General features: G+C 35.4%; 1 protein-coding gene across 1 annotated transcript; it reads right to left on the bottom strand.

Moving 5' to 3' along the window:
• Nucleotides 1–3,412: 3,412 nt before the first annotated feature.
• TYRP1 (tyrosinase related protein 1) lies at nt 3,413–21,950 on the bottom strand. Its single transcript, XM_047767648.1, has 8 exons — nt 21,785–21,950; nt 20,896–21,360; nt 19,441–19,763; nt 16,215–16,419; nt 12,339–12,506; nt 9,981–10,160; nt 4,616–4,762; nt 3,413–3,773 (listed from the first exon to the last, which is right to left on the bottom strand). The coding sequence occupies exons 2-8, from the start codon at nt 21,353–21,355 to the stop codon at nt 3,568–3,570; spliced, it is 1,689 nt and encodes a 562-aa protein (XP_047623604.1). The 5' UTR covers nt 21,356–21,360; nt 21,785–21,950; the 3' UTR covers nt 3,413–3,567.
• Nucleotides 21,951–22,039: the final 89 nt, after the last annotated feature.

Consider the following 22,039-nt stretch of genomic DNA (forward strand, 5'->3'; position numbering starts at 1 on the left):
TCTGAGACCTATCCCACAGCTCATGGCAACACCAGATCCTTAACCCACTGAGCAAGGCCAGGGATTGAACCCACGTCCTCATGGATACTAGTCGGATTCATTTGCACTGTGCCACAAAATGTTAATTCCTGTTAAAATGTTTTTTAAAACTTCTGTAATTTTTAAAAAATTATGAATATTTTTTTCTATTTCATATTAGCTTTCTCAGCCCAACTTGATCTTCCATTGATTGGTTGCTTATATAAAAATTTTGACTAGACAATGGCAAAGAACAAAATACATGATGTTATTGGGTCTTTATGGACTGAGCTCAGAACAAAAGTTTCAAAACCAATCCTTGGAACAGTTATTTTAATAGACAAACCTTTTTGTCCTTCTTCCAGTTTTAAAGATTACATGCAACTGTGGTTTATCTCTGAAATCTGCTTCCATGAAAGAAGATATAACTTCAGAGGGACACAAAAGTAATAGCTTTTCATTTTTGATTGTATAGGAAGGTCCAACTAGGCATTTTTTTACTTACTCTGTTTAGACTATAAAGCTTAGCTCACTTTGTGGCATTGGCATGCATTGGCTGCTTATTCAACAGGAAAGAATTGGTTTAAGTGGTGTGCAATGTGCTTTCCAGTGAGTGCATTTACTGTGTTTCATAAGAAGACACTGAGAGAGGAGTGGAAAATCTCTAAGACTGCAAAAGAATATTATTTGCAGTGAATAATATAGCATCTTTTTGAAGGAGTAATGGTCACCTGATCAGGATAACTCATAAGGCCTTACAGAGCTATAAAATAAAGAGAAATCTTTAAGTGAAAGAAAAATAAAGCAACACACTGAGGGAGAGAATATCAAAGCTATATTTATAAGATACTGGGTGTAGCTCTCTCTTAGATTCAGGATTTTTTAGAATTAATGCTTATGTTTTGGGACAGGTTCTCCTCTCTGCCATGAACTATGTGATACTAACTAGTTTCCTAGCTTCTACTCTCACCATTCCAAATCATTCTTAATAAACATTATTTGCAAATATTACCACCACCTTTAACCTTATAAAACACACTTTGTGATTCTGCCCTGTTCCCTCTTACCTATAGAATGCATTCCAGATTTCTTTCTTTTTTTCTTTTTGCTTTTTAGGGCTGCACCTGAGGCATATGGAACTTCCCAGGCTGGGGTCAAAATGGAGCTACAGTGATGCCCTATGCCACAGCCACAGCAATGCAGGATCCGAGCCATGTCTGCAACCTACACTGCAGCTCACAGCAATGCCAGATCTCTGACCCACTGAGCGAAGCCAGGGATTGAACCCACATCCTTATGCATCCTAGTCGGATTTCTGTGCCACAATGGGAACTCCCCCAGATTTCTTCAGATTGATTATCAATTTATCTTTCTATTCCCCTCCATGTGAACTATGCTTTAACCACAGTGACCTGGTTTATATTTTTTAATGTTCCATGTTCTTTCACACTTCTGTGACTTTGCTCATGCTATCACTTCTGCATGGAATGACCTAATTTACACTTAATATTTGACAAATCTATTGCCATTCCTTAAGGCCCCAGTCAAATGTGACCTCAATTTCATGTTCCTGGTTTTTCCCTCCCCAGATCCCCAGTGCGTGCTTAATATGTATTTATAAAATGAGTACTTAGTAAATCTCCAAAAATATCAAGTGTGTGGAAGTTCCTGTTGTGGCTCAGTAGTATCAAGCCCAACTAGTATCCATGAAGATGTGGGTTCGATCCCTCTCCTTGCTCAGTGGGTTAAGGATCCAACATTGCTGTGGCTTTGGCATAGGTTGGCAGCTACAGCTCAGATTCGACACCAGCCAGGGAACTTCCATATGCCACAGGTGCAGCTCTAAAAGGCAAAAAAAAAAAAAAGAAAAAGAAAAATAGAGTGTGGAACTTTGTTTCATTGATATTTTTATAAAAAGAAATATTACATTTTACAATAATTTATCTGAAAAACTTTGAGTATATAATATTTTAATAAATCAAAATGTATTTAAGTTGTATAATGCTCTTTGAAAGTTAAAACAATATAACTGTTATATATTTTCTCTCTCACTAATACATTTTGTCTGCTTATCTTATGTGCTTTACGGTTGCTTAATATAGGGAAACCCAGTAACCAGTTAGTTATTGAATTGCTTTTGTTTATTGAATTGAGAATATCACACTACCCGTTTTCTATGGTACGATCACTATTGATATTATTTCTTTTTACAGATTTTAATTAAAATGATTGTTCACTGTGAGTAGCCTATGGGAGTTCTTCATTGAGAATATTGTTTCAGCAGAACAAGATCAAAAAGAGAAAAAATATTTTGTTAAAAGATAGGAAGACCTTAAAGAATGACATTTCCTGTAGATTTGCACAGAAAAGGGGGACTGATGAGATAATATTTTAATATTTTATTTTGAAAAGAAAGCTGATAAATGACAAGAGAATGGTATTTGAATTCAACATTATGAACCAAGTGCTGTTTGTAGAGCACTATCACACATTTTCTCTACCTTTATGCTTTCTTTGTGGATCTCTAAGATCTTAGAAGAGAAATTGTGAGGTAAAATATATTGTAGGTAGTGAATTGAAAAGTAGAAGAATGCAGTTGAAAACAAAGGCACCACCAACTATCTTTTAACAAAATAAATCATTTACCTCTCCAAAGTGTGGCAAAGATTGTTATTTATTGTGCCCTTGAATCTTAGACTAAACAGTATGATTCCAAAATGGGAAGACAAGTTTGAAAAAGTTGATTGGGATCCCATTTATAACTTCACAAAATTAATTATAAGTACAAGTGTAGCTTCCTTTATATCAGTTATTCACTGTCAATGAATGAAAATGTATTTACATCTTAACATTGTAGAAATGCCTCCTTATGTTTTTTTAAATTTTTTTATTGAAGTATAGTTGATTTACTATGTCGTGTTAGTTTCTGGTATACAGCAAAGTGATTCAGTTATGCATATATACACATATTCTTCATATTCTTTTCCATTACAGTTTATTACAGGGTATTGAATATAGTTCCCTGTGCTATACAATAGGACCTTGTTTTTTTTCTGTTGTATATGTAATAGTTTGTATCTGCTAATCCAAATCTCCTAATTTATCTCTCACCCCTTCCCCACTTTGGTAACCATAAGTCTGTTTGTTTTCTAGGTCTCTAAGTCTGTTTCTGTTTCATAAATAAATTCATTTGTGTCCTACTCATGTATTTTTATCAGAGATTTACTTTACAATAAAAAGAAAGTACACAAACTTATTCATATTGTTGTATAGTTGACCTTTAAAACATACCAAAAATCTTCACACTATCTGCTTAAATACTAGATGGTGCCACCCATCATTCTAAAGAGAGCTGAGAAATAGAAACCATTGAAAAGAGAGTGACTTTCCCCAGTTCTGGAAAATAATAACTAAGCTTTTAATTCCAACATGTGCATGCATAAGGAATGAAGTAACAGAATGAAAGACACTGTAGTTAGTAACTCATCTATTATTTTTGAACCAAGTGGTTTTATGATACTAATGCATAAGAGAATATGTCATCTATCATCAGACCATAGACTGATTAGGATTCTGGATTTTTTCATATTCTTCGGCATAGTGTTGATACTGATCAGTGAGGAGAGGCTGGTTTGCTTCATCCATGTTGCTTCTGGCACGAATCAGACAAGAGGCACCCATAAAAATGACTGCAACCAGTAATAAAGCAGCAACTACTGCTATGGTAACAATCTCAGAAACACTAAAATCCCGACCTATGTGAAAAATAAAATGAAAGCAGAAAATAAAATAAATAGTGAAATGGTTGCCACCAAAAAAGTGGATAACCTAAATGAAGGCATAGTTCCAAGCACTTTACAGAAATCTTCATATTTAATTTTTATTGGCTACATTGCCTATTAAAGCACTTGCCATCTTGAAGGTACCTCCTAATTTCTCATAATGAGTGGGACCTATTGGTATAGTTATTATTTTCATTCTGAAAGTGAGGAAGTGATGGCTCAGAATTTGAGTCATTTGCCCAAGGTCACCGAGTTAATTGGCAATACTGTTGGTTTTGGAGCCCAGGTCTTTCAGGATCCAAAATCCACCGTGCCCTACTGCTTTTGTGGAGGAGGGATTTAAAATTAAGTAAGAAAGTTTAAATTTTAAAACCTCAAAAAAAAAAGCTGAATATCTTATTCCATCTCTCTTTCTATAGTGTTAATAAATGGAAATAACATTATGTAATAGAAAAATCAGGGCATATTACATAGAGTCCAGCTCAAAACTCATTCTCTATGCTTACTAGAAATGTGATCTTTGACATTTACTCCCTCTAAGCCTCATCTTCCATATCTATAAAATGAGTATTTTAATACTTACCTGAGAGGGTTGTAAGGATTAAATGAAATAATGTGCTATGTAATCAGTTCAATACTAGGTTAAATGGATCTCAACAAATGTTAGATCCACTCTCTCTGTCCCCCAATAAAAACTCAATGAAAGCTTTTAAAGTGGAAAACTGGATTACTTTACCTCAGAAAACTGTTTACTTTAGGGGTAACGAATTTGCTTTTGGAAATTTCCATGGTAAAAATACATTTTCAATACTCACTTGGCCATTGAACTTCATAAGTATATCCTAGGTTGTCTGGAGCAGTAACAAACATTTCTATGTTGGTAATTGGAGGCCAAAATGGTACCATATTGTATTGTCTGTTGTGTCCAATAGGGGCATTTTCCAGTGGAAATATGGATATATCTAAAATATGTCAAAGACACCTTATTAATAGATATAATAAAGTTAGTATTAACACATTATTATGTTCTGAAGGTGACCCCAAATATTTGAGGATGATATTAAAAATTCTTTCATACTTTACACTTAGCAAAGATATAATTCAAAATTTTCACAGCAGCAGAACAAGGAATTACATAAAACAGAGCTCAGATGCTTTGAGTGCAGAACTACATATCATCCAATAGAAGAAGAAAGTTTAAAAAGAAAGGAAGTTTTAGTATTTTCTCATTTATGATGATTACTAGGGTTTTTTTTTCACTTTTAAATTATAGAAACTATTTTGAATAAATTTCATAGAATTTATTTTTCAAAGCTAAAGAAAAGATGGACCTATAATTTGCTGTAGCATCATCTGTAAGATCTACAATTTAAATTTGGGAGACAGTGTATCCACTGGAAGTTTGTCGTCAACTATGAATATTTCTGTTTTGTAGTTTTCATTTTTTTGTATTTGGTCTTTTTTAGGATTGTACCTGAGGCATATGGAGGTTCCCAGGCTAGGGGTCAAATCAGAGCTGTAGCCGTGGGCCTGCACTACAGCCACAGCAGTTCCAGATCTGAGCCGCATCTGCAACCTACACCACAGCTCACAGCAATGCCAGATCCTTAACCCACTGAGCAAGGCCAAAGATCAAACCTGCATCCTCATGGACACTAGTCAGGTTCATTACTGCTGAGCCACAGTGGAACTCTTATGAAGTTTTCATTTTTTCTATTTACTCTTAGGGAAATAAATATGAACTCATTCCCTGGGTTTTCCTCTGTTAGCAAAAATCACTTAACATTTTGAATCAAGGGCTTAGAATCCTATTTGTTTCCTACTGCCTCTCATCTTTCTACTGAAATAGAAATCATGGACATTTATATTATTAGTGAATTTCTGTCTTTATGGGTTAAAAGAGTGATACAGCATTAACTCTGAAGAAAACTTATCATAGAAACAGCAGGTAGTGTTTATATTTTTGTAAGTTGAAATTTAGTTACTTTAAAATTGAGCAATTTCAAATTTACAGTGAATTATTGCTACTTAAGAATTTAGCTATTAGAACCACTTGAGTTCCTACTAGTGCCAGCGGCTGATCTGGGCAACAGCATTGAACAAAACATAAGATTCAGTCCTCAAGGAACTTAACACCAGTTATTTATTAAAGTTAGATATTAAAGATGATCATTAAATAATTTTTGAAACTTCCTATTTCTTTCTTTTCTTTCCTTTTTTTTTGTCTTTTTAGTGTCACACTCATGACATATAGAATTTATCAGGCTAGGGGTATACTCGGAGCTGCAGCTTCTGGCCTATGCCACAGCCACAGCAACACCAGATTCAAACCATGTCTTCAGCCTACACCACAGCTCGTGACATCACCAGATCCTTAACCCACTGAGTGGAGCCAGGGATAAACCTGAGTCCTCATGGATACTAGTTGGATTTATTACTGCTGAGCCACAATGGAAACTCCAGAAACTTCCTATTTATCTTTATTGAACCCTGACTTGATCAGTCTCATCCTTGTTCACTTTCAGTTGTATAAAAAAATCTATGCCCATTGAACCAAGTGGAGCAATAGAGGAATAGTAGTAAAAATAACAAAAAATAACAATTGGATTGCCATGTTATTTCCTTATGTCAAATCCTTCAATGGCTCCCCATATCTTTTCTCATTGAGAGTTAAATCCAATGCCCTTCGGGATCTGCATGCCTGACCCCATTTTCCCCTCTAACCTTGTTATCTCCTTCCATTTTTTTTCCCTACTTCCAACTCTGCTTTAGCTACAGTGGCTCCTTTGTTCCTTTGTCTTGGAACGATCTTCCCCATATATTGACACAGGATTCCCTATTGCCTTTCCTGATTTTGTCTTCAAAGACTTTCTCTTATCTAATGTCGTACATATTTATTTACATATGCTTATTGTCAGTCCTATCAACAGGTTGGAAAGTTCTAGGAGGGACAATATTTTTGGGTGTTTTGTATGCTACTCTTTTTCTCATACCTAGAATAATGCCTAGGAAACAGCAGGTGCTCAAATAATATTTTCCAAGCCCCGTTGAGGCATAACTGACAAATAAAAATTGAATATATTTCGGGAGAACAACATGTTGATTTACAAATGGCCAATGGGCATATGAAAAAATGCTCAACACAACTAATCATTGGAAAATGCAAATCAAAAACCACAATGAGATATCTGTTAGGGTGACTATTATCAAAAAGACAAGAGATAACAAGTACTGGTAAAGGTGTGGATAAAAAGATACACTTGTGCATTATTTGTGGGAACTGCTACAATCATTACAGGAAGAAGTTTGAAGGTTTAAAAGTAGAACTATTTTATGATCCAGCAGTCCTACTTATGGCTATATAGCCAAAGGAAATAAAATCCCTATCTAGAAGAAATAATTTGCATTTTCTTCTTCATTGCAGCATTATTCACAAAACCCAAGATATAGAATCAAACCATATTTGTATAAGACTTAAGTGTGTGTGTATATGTGTGTGTGTGTGTGTGTTTTCTCCATTTGTTTCAGGATGTAATACCATAAAGTGGTGATTGGTTGATTGGTCTGGGACATGTATAAACTACTTCTGAAAATTGCACTGAACAACTGGGTTAATAAATTGCGCTGAATTTCCAGGTTACTATATGTAATAATTAATTCATGTGATTTTTAGTTTAAAGAAAGGAAATTGTTGGCACAGTGTGTGAAGAACCCGACTACAGTGGTTTGGGTCTCTCCGAAGGCCTGGGCTGGATCCCTAGTCCAGCTCTTTGATTAAAAGGATCTGGTGTTGCCACAGCTGTGGCATAGGTTGGCAGCTGTGGCTTGGATTCATCCTTGGTGGAGGGACTTCCATATGCCATGGGTGAGGCCATTAAAAAAAAAAAATTTAACTAAAAAATTTTAAAAAGGAAATTACATGTTTACCTGGATACATATGTTAGCAAATAAAAATTAACATTAAATAGAGTATGGAGGCTCTAAATTGTGTCATCTCTTATTAATGAGAGGATTCTGTAGTGGACATTGCAGTGTGAATGATGGTAATTTTCTTCAGTTATAAAATGTAATTCTTATTTCATTCTGATCCTAGTCATTCTAAATGCTATACTTTTTAAAGAAGTTTGCATATTTTAAAAGAAATTTACTTTTTAAAAGAAATTCCTGATATATCTTGAAAAATAATTTTGTTCTCTATTCGTAGATTTATTTTCAATAAATACTTCTGCTATATGAAAAATTTTAGAAATTCTTCCAATCTTTTTTTTTTTCCTATCAGTTGTCCTCATGACACTGTTTTCTAAGGAATATTTGCCTGTATGTGGAAAATTTAAGAAGGTGACAAATTGTTTCAGGCTAGCTTTCATACTATTTATAAGTGTTTATATTAGCCTGTTCTATAAGTTTATGGCCACATTTTATCAGAAATATGCTGCAGATTAGTTATCTAATTTTCATAATTCTACCAGCAGTAGCACCCAGTGAGAGGCTTTGTGTTATGTGTGGTACAGAGGGATCAGGAGGAAAATAAGAAACAGAGGTATTTTTCTGGTTCATTAATGGCCTTTAGATTAAGATCTGGATAACTTTTAACAAATTTTTAGGAATATGAAATAACTATACTTTCAATCACAATATGCAAAGCAAAGGAATATATGTTTTCATAGTTGAAAGAAAGATCCATTTAAAAGACTTGCCAGGTTACCCAAGATTTTTATTTTCTCTGAAAAACTAACATCCATGGCCTTGTGAATGCTTGGATAACTACGGTTTATATATTGCTGTCTAGTTTCCAAAAGTGCATGTTTCAAAATAGTTTGTTTCATTAATTCCTAAACCTATTAACTCCAGTTGTTTGTTGTTGAAATAAAACAAAACATTGTAAAATATTTGTACTTGAACAAAACATTTGTAAAATTGATAATTAGGATTTCAAAAAGAGAAGGATGTCATTTTCATAATAAGTAAATTGCTTTGGAAAGATTTGTTAAGTATGAATGGCTGAAATACTGCTATAGAATTTGGAATGGGCAAATGTGATTATAAAGGGTTAAGGAAACATGAAAATTTAGAATAATACTGTACTCAGATTGCATTACGAGAGTTGTTACAATCTTGTTTTACTTTAAAGAAACTGTGAATTATAGATAATTCAATATAGTTGTATGTATGTATATAAATACATATGAAAAATGAGATGAAGCTCCAATCAATGAATTCATATCAGGTTGACACATGACATGAATAAATATTTATATTTAAGTTATTTTAAAATGATTTTCAGATGTAACAAACTATTTTGACCAATTTATCAATTAATGGTACTAACCGGGTTATATTAGAAGCTTGTACTGTATGTGTAAATATATATATATTTTACATATTATATACTTATGTTATACATGTACAATACATGTACACACACACACACACACACACACACAGGGAAATAAGAGATGAATAGATGGATGAATCAAGAGATAATCTCCAATATTATGTTATGTGCATGATGAAGTAAAGGCACAAAAGCCAAAATTTAAAACATTATAAATATGAAACTTTATGATGTTTTAACCAGTAGAAACCCATTCATTGTTTGAAAAGTAATATAAGCCTCTCAGCTGAGAAGAAGTGAAGAGAGATTAGTCTTTTAAATAATATTTTAAAAAATGCATTAAAGTGAACTTAAGAGAATTTCTTTGGTGTGATATAAAAACCAGCATTAACTTTTCAAATTCAATAAAATTTCTGTTTGTGAGAGGCCATAAATTAATAAAAATCAAAACTGGATTGTGAGTATGATTTTTCTTTTGAGGGTATCAAGAACTCTTTAAGGTTTTTGCATTCATAATAAAATGCAATGAGGATGTTCATTGGAAGATATGAGAAAAAAAATTACAGGAACGTGGTAGTCATCTTCACATGGTAAAAAGAAGGGATTACCTTTTTTAGTCTAGTGAATGCTAATAAGTATCATCTTAGAATTACTTTTCTGAGAGACTACTTCTCTGCCTTTGCCAAGTGGTTTGGAATATTTGGAAATGGCAAGATATTATAGCCATTTTATCCTTTTTGCAAAGGTTAGTTTAAATGTGTCAAGTGCTTAGCCTCAACGGATAACTACGCCATCTGAACAATCTCCTTTGCTGAGCCTGCAAAAATCAAGTGAAAGAGTCTCACCAGCATTATATCTCCTTAGCCATTCATCAAAGACTGCATCAGTGAAAGTATGTAGAAGGACAAAAATAGGATCATTGGGAGATAAATGAGTTTGTCCCCCTGTTCCATTCAGGAATAGATGAGCCAGATTGTGAAGGCTTCGGACAGCAGGGTCATACCTTCCTGTGGGATCACTGTAACCTAGATATAAAAATAAGAATAGTAAAAACAATGCAAATGTCTTATTTTTCAAGTCAAAAACAGTGATTATATTGGGAAACAATTTTTCCTAAGCTTGTCAGGCCAATTTTTACCTTGGTATAATCGCATTGCTTCTCTGTACCTATTGTTGGTGACTTTCGTTTGCTATACTGTGAGCTAGGTTAGTTTTAAGCAAGTGGTATGACTTTCTAATGTAGCCTCTAGGTAAAAAATAATGACCTGAAAAAGATACCAGTCAAAATATATAGCCCACTCTATTTTGACAAGGCTAACACTGGTCTACATGGAAATAAGACAGTAAAAATCTCTAGCTTCTACAAAAACTGCTGATACAATTGGGAGAACACCGATCTGATTGTCCTGAAACTAAAATTGCCAGATGTTACTTTAGTCTCCTGCCTTACTCCTTTTGAATGACTGTCAGCATGTTTATTTTTAGAGAACTATTTTTCTGGAGAAGTTACAATTTCTCAGAGCTTTCTTATCATCTCTGTATTAGTTTTAAACATCTAAAAGACTGCTGTCAAAACATTTATAGAATTTTGATAATGATCTCATTCTCTCTCTCTATATATATGTCTTCTCCAAATATATTTCCATATTATACATATATTTCTATTTCACATATATATAATATACACATTATATGTCTATTACATATAGTATATACATTTCCCACATTGTGTATATATATAATATATAATGAATATGTATTTCCCATATTGTATTATATTGATTGTATATATTATAACATATAATATAGGTATATGTTTATTATATATAAGGGAGAAGACAAACATAGATCATAAACAACAACAGAGGTCTCTGATGTGGGATTGCCTTTTAAGTGTGTCCAGTTGGCTTGAAGGACCAGAGAAGGAAGAGCAGGGAAAGGTTGGATATTATAACAAGATTAGAATTTAAAATTTTTGAATTCAGTTGTACAATTATAGTTACCCATTCAAGTATTTATTCCATTATTTTTTGACTCAAAAAATATTTAAAGATTGCCTAAAATGTATAGGGATGGGGTTAGTCTTCTCATTTGTTCTGTCAGGAAATGAGAACCATTTGTCTTTTGTTTTGGCATCAATTTGACACAATCTGCAAATTCTTTATGAAATCACTACTTATAGCTTTAGTTTATATACACCAGCTTAGTCAAAATATAGTGATATTTAATGAGTTATCTTCAAGTCAGTGCATTCATATGTAGTTATTAAAATTAACATCAAGTTAGAAAAGAATGTTGTATAATTTCTATGATAAAAGGAGAGATAATTGAAAATAATGATCAGATTTATACATCAAGCATCTTAGATCATAGGGAAAGAGGTATATTTCCTTTTAGTTATGGGGGGAGGCATCTACTGTGCAATGCTGTATTTAAGGTAAAATTTGATAGTAATAAGTTTATAATATAGTTAATTGTGATTCTATTCTTTTAAAACTAAGTATGTGTCATGCATGATTTAAAAGTATCAAAATTTATTTTTTTAAGATAATGGACTTAGAAAATTTGGATTTGAATCTGTGCTCTGTTAATAACTAGCTGGATACCTTTGGAAATCCAGTTTACTTCTTTGGATCTCATTTCTCATTTTAAAATACTTTGAATTAAGTAAGGAAAAAACAAATTAAATGTCTTTAGGTGCTAGTTAGAATTTCTATGGATTTTTAAAAATAACTGCAGGATGATACATAAATAAAACATATGAACAAAGAAGGCTTTATTAGATGTCAACTAATATTCAGAATTTTTATTATGTTTTTAAGAAAAAAATTAATAACGTGTCATCTTGAATATTATTTGCCTATACTAGAATTTGAAACAGTTATACACATATTGACCAGCCACCTCACAGAAATTTGAGTTTAAATACCTTTTAGGTATTTTAAGAGAATGGAAAACAGTTTCCAAGCCCTTCTCTTTGGATAATTAAAAGGAATTTCATGGTTTTACACTTTTCTTTAAGAAAGTTCTTTTTTTTTCTTTTTGAGCAGAGAATTGTGACTATATCCTAACTGGCAGCACTTTTCACATCACCTGACAGGCTCAACATGGCATTCAAAGCTTTTTCAAAGAAATCTGAATTTGAATAGTTCCATTTCCTGTGACAATTCGATCAATTCAAAGCACCATTTTCTTTTACTTGCCTTCTACTGTGTTTCGGAAACTGTTTGTAGAATTGGAATAAAAAGGAGGTGTGTCAAATAAACTGACTTCCAAGCACTGAGCGACATCCTGTGGTTCAGGAAGACGTTGCACCATTGGTCTGGCCACATTTCCTGCTGGATTTCTCCTAATTGGCCCACCCTCAGTGCCTGGGGAAAAGATGGGGTATGTGAATATTTATAGTACACTTAGAGATCTTATCATTGCTCTTTACATTTTTAATGCATAACATTAAGACTGAATGATAGGTTTTTCTTGGTAGAAGAGAAAATTTTTAAATGCATACCTAGTGGCATTAAAGTGAGAAAAATCTAAGTTATCATGTCCAACTTCTGTGAATAGGGAAAATATATGATATATAAAATCATGTGAAGAAAAAGAGGATCCCAATAAAAGAAAGAGGTCCTAAACAAAGATTTTTTTTTAAATCAACATATACTTCTTTCATGAGAGTGCATTAAAATGAAAACTCCATGGAAAATTAAAATTTTTTCAAAATAATCTTATAAACCAAAATTCTATGCTGAAATCCCTATTTCGCATATATAAGAAATTTTGTCTTTGAATGTTGTCTGTTTCAAGCCATCAGAGAAATAAAGCAAAACAATCTTAAATCTCTTTGGGAAGTAGTCTATATTTCAATCAACAAGTATTTTTCAGCAACTAAAATGAGAAGCAATTAAAAAATCTGAAGGTCACTAAGACAAACAGGTAAACAACCACTATGGAAAACAGTATGGAGGTACCTCAGAAAACTAAATATAGAGCTACCATAAGACAAACAGGTAAACAAAGATCTGTGATACTAGGGATAATATGTACTCCTAGGGATACTTGGTTGCCTCAGGGGAGGTAAGGGGAGAGAGGCTAGAGATCAGTTCTACCCAGTTAGGTGGCCTTAGGAAGGCTTCATTAAGGAAGAAAAATTTGCAAAGAGCCCTGAAAGACTAAGAAAAATTCCATAGGTAAAAATAGAAATTTTACAATGCAAACATTTTAGGCAGAGGTAATAAGAAATGATAAGATTTTTTTCTATCTGTACTATAAGCCCCATTAGAGCAAAAACTGTTCTTGGTAACTGTTGTATCCCCCAGTCTTGACACAGTGCCCGGGATATAGTAGAAGCTAAGTAGTTGTTCAGTGCATGTTGATATAGGGAAAAAAAATCAGATTGACTGCAAAAGAGGGCCTGCCTGGGGAATAGCTTGCAGGGGTAGGGGTGGTGTGTAGAGTGGCAATGTAAGGCAAGAGTAGATGGTGAGAAAGATAGGAAGCTATACCAGAACCGTATTGTGAAGAAATCAAAAAGCGAGATGAGAAAGTTGTGTTTAATTCATTAGAAAGTTGGAGAAGAGATTGATTAGGAACATTTGGCATTATATTGTCCCAGTAGTCTCCAGGAAGGAGTGTTGTGCCCTAGAGGATAATCCAACGAAGTAGAAGAGATGATACTGTAACGTCTACTTATATTTATTTTAGCTCATTCACAAAACTGCCTATATTGCATGCTCTATAATTAACATAATGATCAGTAGTTGATGAATTAGTATACCTGACTTTATTTATAGAAAACAAAAATAAAACATATGCCTATAATGAGACTGGAGACTGCATGTATATTTTTTAGATATACATTATCATTAAAACTTTCAAACAGTACCCGTTAAACTATCAGTTCAAACTGGTGGTTTGTGGATTACTGTTCGGAGAGCTATCATTACATCCCAAGAAGAAAGTATTGATTACATGGGTTTTCGAAACACTGTGGTCTAATTTGCCTTCATGGATTTTCATAGTAGAGAATTCTGACAGTAAAGCAACTGGTTAAACCCATTTAATTTTAATCCAGTGATTTTTAAATTTGTTTGCATGCAGCCAACTGTCATTGCACCTATTAACATCTTATGGATGGATTGGAGGTCTGTGGAATTTGCATGGAGGAATGAATGGAAAGTTCACAGTATCTGAAGTAGAAATTAGATCTGAGAACGAATATGAAAAAAGAGCCTATTTTTCATATGATGAATCAAAGATGATATTTTAGTGGCTAAAAGAATATTAGGTGCCAATAATTAACTCTTTTAGTACACTGAGTTTGATGCATTCATGGAATATTGGCTAGATGCTGTCCCAAAAGCCTATGACAACATAAGCATGGGGTGTCTTAGGACAGTTTTATATAAAGATGTACCTGTATGGGTGTCCTGTAAAAGATGATCAGTGAAACCACAGGAATGGATAATTTCATTCAAGAAGAAAAGTGGAGAGAGGAAAGAATTACTATGACAGCTAAACAGATATCTCACTAAAGCACTTGGACCATATCAGACCTGTAATATGTGTTGTATAAAATGTAAGTTTCCTTTTTTTCTTTCACTCTCTTGATAAAGAAAATGCTTAGTATTTACATCACAAATTAAGGCAAGGGGTAAACGTGACAATTGTTTTACCTAAAATATGTAACTTTAATATTTCATGAAACTAAGTGTCAGATGAGACATTATATTAATTGACAAGAAAAATTGTGATACAGTCTTCTACCCTTTCTTCTTGTCTCCTTTGACGTAATTTCATTTACCCATTTAAATTTTGCTAAATTTTGGTATGATCAGAAAATACCTGGAAAACTCCCAGGCCAAAATAAAACATCCCAGTCAGAAAAAATGAATGTTTTGATATCTAAAGATATGCTGATCTCATTCTCATTTCCCTGCCACAAGGTGGGACAACTCATTCAGCACAACGAAGAAATAAAAATTTATTCTAATTTTTAAATTTTACAGAAGAAAGTTTTATATGATATTACTTCTCTTATCCCTATACACAGCTAAATAAACTAATGATGAAAAAAATCTACCTAATTTCTTTGTTCTATTTAAAATATTCTCTTAAGTTCACAAAGTAATTTAATATTTGATGCTTAAAAGAGTATATATAGAATAAATGTTAGGACTATACTAATAAAAAATAAATTCTCATAAATCTAGTTTTTATATTCAAGAACAATAGTTCAAAATAGTCACACATGCCTGAAGAAGAAAAATAAGATGGGATAATAAGACTCTGATAATTAAGACCTTGTATTTGTAGCAATGGAAATGATAAAACTATAATCCAAGGAAGAGAATACAAAGCTCCACAGGAACAGATCTACATATGGCAGAAATTTGACCTGTGGCAGAGGGCATTCAGATCACTGGAGAAAGGATGCTAGCACAAGTGGTTAAGCATTCTCTTTCTATGTTTACTTTGGGAAACCTGGAAAGAGCTAGTTGGCAAATGTGTTCTGTACAGTATCTTTCTTTTCTTAAAGGTATCCTCCATATTGCTTCCCTTTTGTTTTTTAACCTTTTGATTAGATTAACATAGTAAAATAACATAAAATAATAGTAATGACTATTATATACTACTACTAATTATTATTACTACTAGTAGTAGTAGTATGTATATTTTACTTCCGGGGCACTTCCAGTTCTTTCTGCATATTTCAGTTTTCCTAGAAACACATTTTCTGTGAAATTCCAACACAAGGCACATGACAACTAGCCAGTGCTGAGGGTACTAAGAGGATTAATGAATACAAACAGATGTTTCCAAAATAAGAAAGTGAGCAAAGCACTAACAAAATTGCTGGAGAAAAGCAACAGAAAAATGTATAGGGACTTTCTTTTTCCCCCTAGATCACCTTAGGTTGCCCAGACTATCCCAGGTGCTGAGTGGATATCTGTACATCAATACTCCCTAAAAAAGTAGATTTTAGTCTGAAGCCCTTAGTTGAATGAAGGGCCTTCAGGCAGCACATTTCATCACTTTACCTAGTAGGGAATTCTGCATCCTAGATATCAGTTGGAACTTACTGTTACAAAGGGTTCCCAAGGTATCGTAATCTTCCAAGGATTCACAGACCACTCGCCATTGAGAAAAGACAGAGTTCGGGCTTATAAGAGTGGAATCAAAGTTGCTTCTTGATCCCATCAAGTCATCAGTGCAAATGTCACAGGTGTTCTTCCCAGTGGCAAAATTCCAGTAAGGGAGGGAGAAAGAAGGATCCTGCAACATTTCCTAGATTACAGAAACTCAGTTAGCAATCTCTGCTCTTGTTTTAAATCCTCCCGTTGTGGGCTTTCTGTTATGGAGCAGCAGGAAATGAATCTGACTAGCATCCATGAGGTTCAATCCCTGGCCTCACTCAGTAGGTTGTAAAATCCAGCATTTTGGTGAGCTCTGGTGTAGGTTGCAGACACAGCTTAGATCTTGCGGTGCTGGGGCTGTGGCACAGGCCAGTGTCTACAGCTCTGGTTCGACCCCAAGCCTGGGAACTTCCACACGCTGCGGGTGAACCTCCTCTCCGACCCCTGACCCCCAAAGAGTCTCCCTTTTCTTTAGTTTACTCCTTGGCAGTTTGTTTCTACTAGTTCCTTCCAGCCCCTTAGAAATTAGGGTATTGGTGTCTGGAGGGCTAAAGAACTTAAATAGCTTATTTACCAAAGCCTTTAATTTACCACAAGAAGTCACTTAGGCACTGGAGGGGATACAACTCCACTCATTATACAGAAGTTTCTGCAAATGCTTTGGGGAGGTATCTTCCATTTTGTCTTTTGGTGGATAATTACATTTCTATTGGTTATAACAGAAATTATCAATAATAGCTTCTACTCGGCATTTCCACCTCCCTCCATATTCCCATCTCTAATTTGAGCATCACTAACTCTGGGTCTGTAGCCAGATCCAGACTTGAAATATGCTGTGTGAAGCAGTGCTTTTTGTTTTGTTTCTGCTTTTCAATGTAACTGGAAAGGCTCTTGGCATTTAGATTCTGGTTTGGCCACAGACTGCAGAGACTCTTTCATACTTGCCTTATCTGCCTGGGCAGGGAAGGTGTTTTATTTAGAGACCCCTCCTTCACAGTCTGAACTGTAAAGACTCAGGCTTCGGCCTGAAACTCATACAGACAGAAAGTGCCAAATGGAAGCAGGTTGTTTCTTTGTGTGCACTGTACTTTAGACCAGGGACCTAGTTTCCATGTAGATCTGGTCTCAACAATTTAAAAAATGCTGGGCTCAAGATCACATGCTCATTTTATTTGGTTCCTTAAAAAACATATATTTATGTATGGATTCAGGCCTGTGGGGAGTTTTATTTAGAGTCTGGGGTATACATATAGGGATTGCCATTGTTTTATCCTGCCTTGCAAGCATTTAGTACATTTTTGTTTTTTTTTACTTTCAACCCTTTCTAGGAAGCATTTCCTTGTCCTCTGGGTATTTTAGAGGGTCAAAAGCTTTTAAGGTATCCCCTGTTATTGATCTCCAGGGGTTTAGAGTCCTTGTTTAGAAGCCATTGTTCTGGCTTACCCAAATCGGTGACAGCTTCCAGGGCATCATTAAGAGTCAGTTTGTGGTTCAGCAAGTGACATTTGAGAGCTGGAGCATATTCATGTGGCATTTCAGTGGTGCATTACATTTAGATTGTAATTTGTTGGATCCCTTGTGCTGCTGGGTTTTAAAAATGCAAGTCGTAGAGGCTGAAGTTTACCCAGACAAAATTGAAGCTTTTAAATACTTTCCACCTGCCCTTTCATTTTGGTGTGCCCACGGGGAAAATGATTTGAAGGCAAGAAGATCTGGAGTCGATTACAAATGACAGATTTATCTACTCATAATCTACTACATATCTTACTTGAAATCAGAGCTATAAAATAGGAAGTTCAGAGTATCAGATGAATTCATTTAATCATCAAACTGCATATGGATGGACCACTTACATGTGAATATTTTGTTCTGTATTTTAGTGCATTAAATCTCCACTTTCTTACCATTTATTTTCTTGGATAACCCTGGACACAAGTGCACTGCAAATCAATAAATGAATCTGCCCGCAGGTATTTCTTCTGCCCTCAGATATTTTTCAGTTAATTTTTAGATTTTAATTTGTGGTGGAGATTCATTGGTGTTGTTTTGCATAGAAGACAATTTTTTATTTGTGGATTTCCTAGCTGAGATCTAATAATTAAAAATTCATTTTAAAATTACAACGCTTTTCTTAAGAGAAAATCAATAAAATAAACAATGGGAAATTATTCAGATCCAAAGGCGCCATGGTTTTAGCCTATCTCCTTAAAAATAAGCAAGAAATAACTGTTTTGGTTTGAGTTTCACTTTATGCCTAAAAAGCCTTTTCAATTAAAATGATGTCTGACCAATGGGATGTTTTCAGTAGGTTTCTACCATAAGTTTCAAAGTGGTATGGGGGCGGGGCATGGAAAAAATGCAGTTCAGTTAAAATATGACAATATAGGAGTTCCTGTTGTGGCGCAGAGGAAACGAATCAGGCTAGGAACCGTAAGGTTGCTGGTTCAATCTCTTGCCTCGCTCAGTGGGTTGAGGATCTGGTGTTGCTGTGAGTTCTGGTGTAGGTAGCAGATGTGGCTTGGATGCTGCGTTGCTGTGGCTGTGGTATAGGCCAGCAGCTACAGCTCCAATTCCACCCCTAGCCTGGGAACCACCATATGCCATGGGTATGGCCAAAAAGCAAAAAAAAAAAAAAAAGAAGAAGAAGACAATATAAGCGAAATGTAATTTTTTCCCCATAATTTAAAGCCTGTGCCATATCAGAAAGAATCATTAACTGGTATGACGAGCCATATACACTTTTGGGGTTTGGATGACTAAAGCTTTATGGCCCCTTGCTTCATCCAAACCAGGAGGGGGTATTGGTTTACATATGAGGAGAAAGAACTATCAAGTGAGATTCCTTTGTTGCATACCATATGAGGATCATTTTTTTCAATGGCAAAGTTGGCAGTTATGCCCAGTACTTTAATTCACACCCACACATGTTTCAGTTGGCTTCCTCATCACTGATATAACTCGCTTTTCATTTCACAAAGGATAAAGATTAATTGATGAGGAAAGAAGTAACTAGTATAGGGAGAAATTTAACAAAATGCCCATGGCAGATCAATTTCATGAAATTGATTTGTCATGGCACCTTTGGATCATTCAGAACACAGAGCATTAAAAGCACTTGCAAACAAGCTTCATCCTCTATATATGGTGTGAACATGGCAATGTTTTAGCATACCTGCATGTCTCTCTCCAGCTGCAGTAAGTGGTACCTGTGCCATGTGAGAAAGGCAGGTCCTTCGTGAGAGAAATCCACTTCACCAAAGCTTTCCTGCCCTGCCCCAAGGAAAGTCTTTTTGACTGAGTAGTAGTGTGTCCAGACAAAGTAGTTGTAAATGGAAATGTTCTCAAATTGTGGTGTGTTGCCATCCGGCCCCAATATTTCTTCTGATCTCCTGGTGGCAATGACGAACTGAGGGTGCGTTGTGCGCTTTGCCATATCCAGGGCCCGTACAAAACGGTTCTTTTCTTCTGTACTTAGGTCCAGTAGGTTTCTCCTGACTTTAGGGATACAAGATTCAAGCATGAAAACATATGCCTGGTGGGCATGAAAATGAGCCTAATGGTCTTGTAATGCCATGTCGCATTTACCCGTTCATGGCAATTAGTGTGTATACTCACATCGTTTTATGCTTTAAAAAATACCTCTTGCAAAATCCCTTCTTCACCCCCCCTTCCCTTCTCTCGTTCTCTCTCCAACTTTCTCTAGGATTTATATGAGCTTTCCTTAACCTTACCATGCATGAACTTTATAATTCTGTGATCCTCTATTATTTATTTCTGTTCACTACTGGCATCTTTCTTGAAGTTTTCTACCTTTTTAATATCACACATTTTGCAAAACCATAGTATGTGTTATAGCAAAATGGTTAAGAGCCTTATTCTATGACTGTGCACATTTCTCTAAGCGCCAGTTTTTCATCTGTAAAATATGTATAAAGATATCTGCTTCATACAGTTATAAAGATTAAAGAATACACACATAAAAAGCACTTAGACCAGAGCCTAGTTAATAACAAAGACTCAGTAAATGTTCACGGAAACTCTTGGTCCCATGTTTGGCATACAGAGAACAAGGTATTATTGGAGGCTGTTGGTATTTAAAGCTTTGTTGTTTATTACTCTGTAGCCTACAGTTAATGCTCTTTAGCCTGCAGGCCAGGCTCATCATCTCAAATGGCTAAACTTAATCATCATAGTGGGAAATGTCTTTAGGGTCAGCAAGGATGGCAGAAGAAGCTCAAGGGTTAGCGCTGGAGAGGTCTCAGTGTGAATTCCTGGTTTCCCATGCATCAGCTATTTGGACTTGACTTAGGACCATTAACATAACTACCTTGCGAAGTTACTGAAAAGTCCAGTCATAAACACCTAGCAGAGTTCTTAGCATAAAGTGGCTGCTCCACAAGTGTTTTAGAAGGAAACATTTTCAATCACAAGATTTGAGCTTCAACTTCAGTTCTTTACATCAGATACATTTCTTAGCCTCACTTAGCCTCAATTTCCTCAGCTGCAAAAAGTAAGCCTTGACCTTGATGACTTATTTCTAGGGGTTCTTCCAGCTCAGTGACTCAGGAGTCTATTAAGTGGGTTGAGTCCCTTGCAGGACTGTGGATCCATTCACAAACCCACTTACCTGTGAGAACCTTCTGGTCACAGGCAGGTCCTCTCCATCCAGGACGGCAAGTCCCACAGTTGTGTCCTGAAAAATTGCCGTTGCAGTGGCATGTCCTGTTGAAGAACCGTGTGGGCCAACCCTCTCGGTCATCTCTGCCATCGTGGTGGTAGTGGTGGCTGTGGGGTCGGGAGTCTGCTGTCACGGCCTCACACCTGCCCCTCCCTGAGGAGAAGCCACAGCGGTCAGTCCCGGGCCCAGACAGTGGGGACAGATCTGGGCAACATACCCCATTTCTCAAAGCCTCAATGGTGGTACACTCTCTGGGGAACTGAGCCCAGGCCTGCTGAAAAAACAGCAGAGGCAAGAAAGTGTACCCCAGAGTGAGGAGTTTCTGAGCTTTCATCCTGCTTGAGGCAAGGGTGTAGGATGAGGCTTTGGTTTGTAGCCCTTTGTGTAGAAACCAAGGAGTAGATAACATTCGGTCTGAAAAGGAAAAAAACAAATGGATTATGCATGAATTTTTGTACCATTATAACTAGTATGAGCCCCTTCCCACCCACCTTTAAAATGCTTTTAATATCTGTAAAATGACATTTTAAAAAATCATAAAAATGGTAATTTACCTCTAAAAAATTGAAACGTATAGTTCCTACATAATTAAATTCCCCATCCTAATCATTTAATTTTCTTCATTTTAAATTTCTTTCTATATTAAAAAAATATCTATCTCGAATGCCAAAAGCCTTCATTAGCAGGTCACCACCATTAATTACATTTATCTATAAACCTGAAAGAAGCATTGAGAGCAGATTTCTAGCAAGTTAATTTCCATGTTTTAAAGTCCCCCATATCCTAGTGGAGTTTTGGCGGGAGTCCACCCACTTCCCATAGAGTTTCTCTCCAGTACCTTGAACTCCTGAGGGGATTCTCTGCTGAACCTCTTTTAGAACTGAGTGTTTTATATTTGCTTGTCCCCTGATGTCAGAGCTGTTAATTGCTTGTGGGTTTCTGCCTGATAACTAATCCCAAATCTGTTCACCCAAACTGGGAGGGGCTGGTCCTCTTTTTCCACTCTTTACTAATCCTCTTTCACTTCAGTGAGTTTTTCTGCCCTTTAAGTATTTGGTTAGCACATGATTGCCTTCCCACTGATTTCCTGGTG

The sequence above is a fragment of the Phacochoerus africanus genome, chromosome 2 (assembly GCF_016906955.1).
Source record: "Phacochoerus africanus isolate WHEZ1 chromosome 2, ROS_Pafr_v1, whole genome shotgun sequence".
In the NCBI taxonomy this organism is placed as follows: Eukaryota; Metazoa; Chordata; class Mammalia; order Artiodactyla; family Suidae; genus Phacochoerus; species Phacochoerus africanus.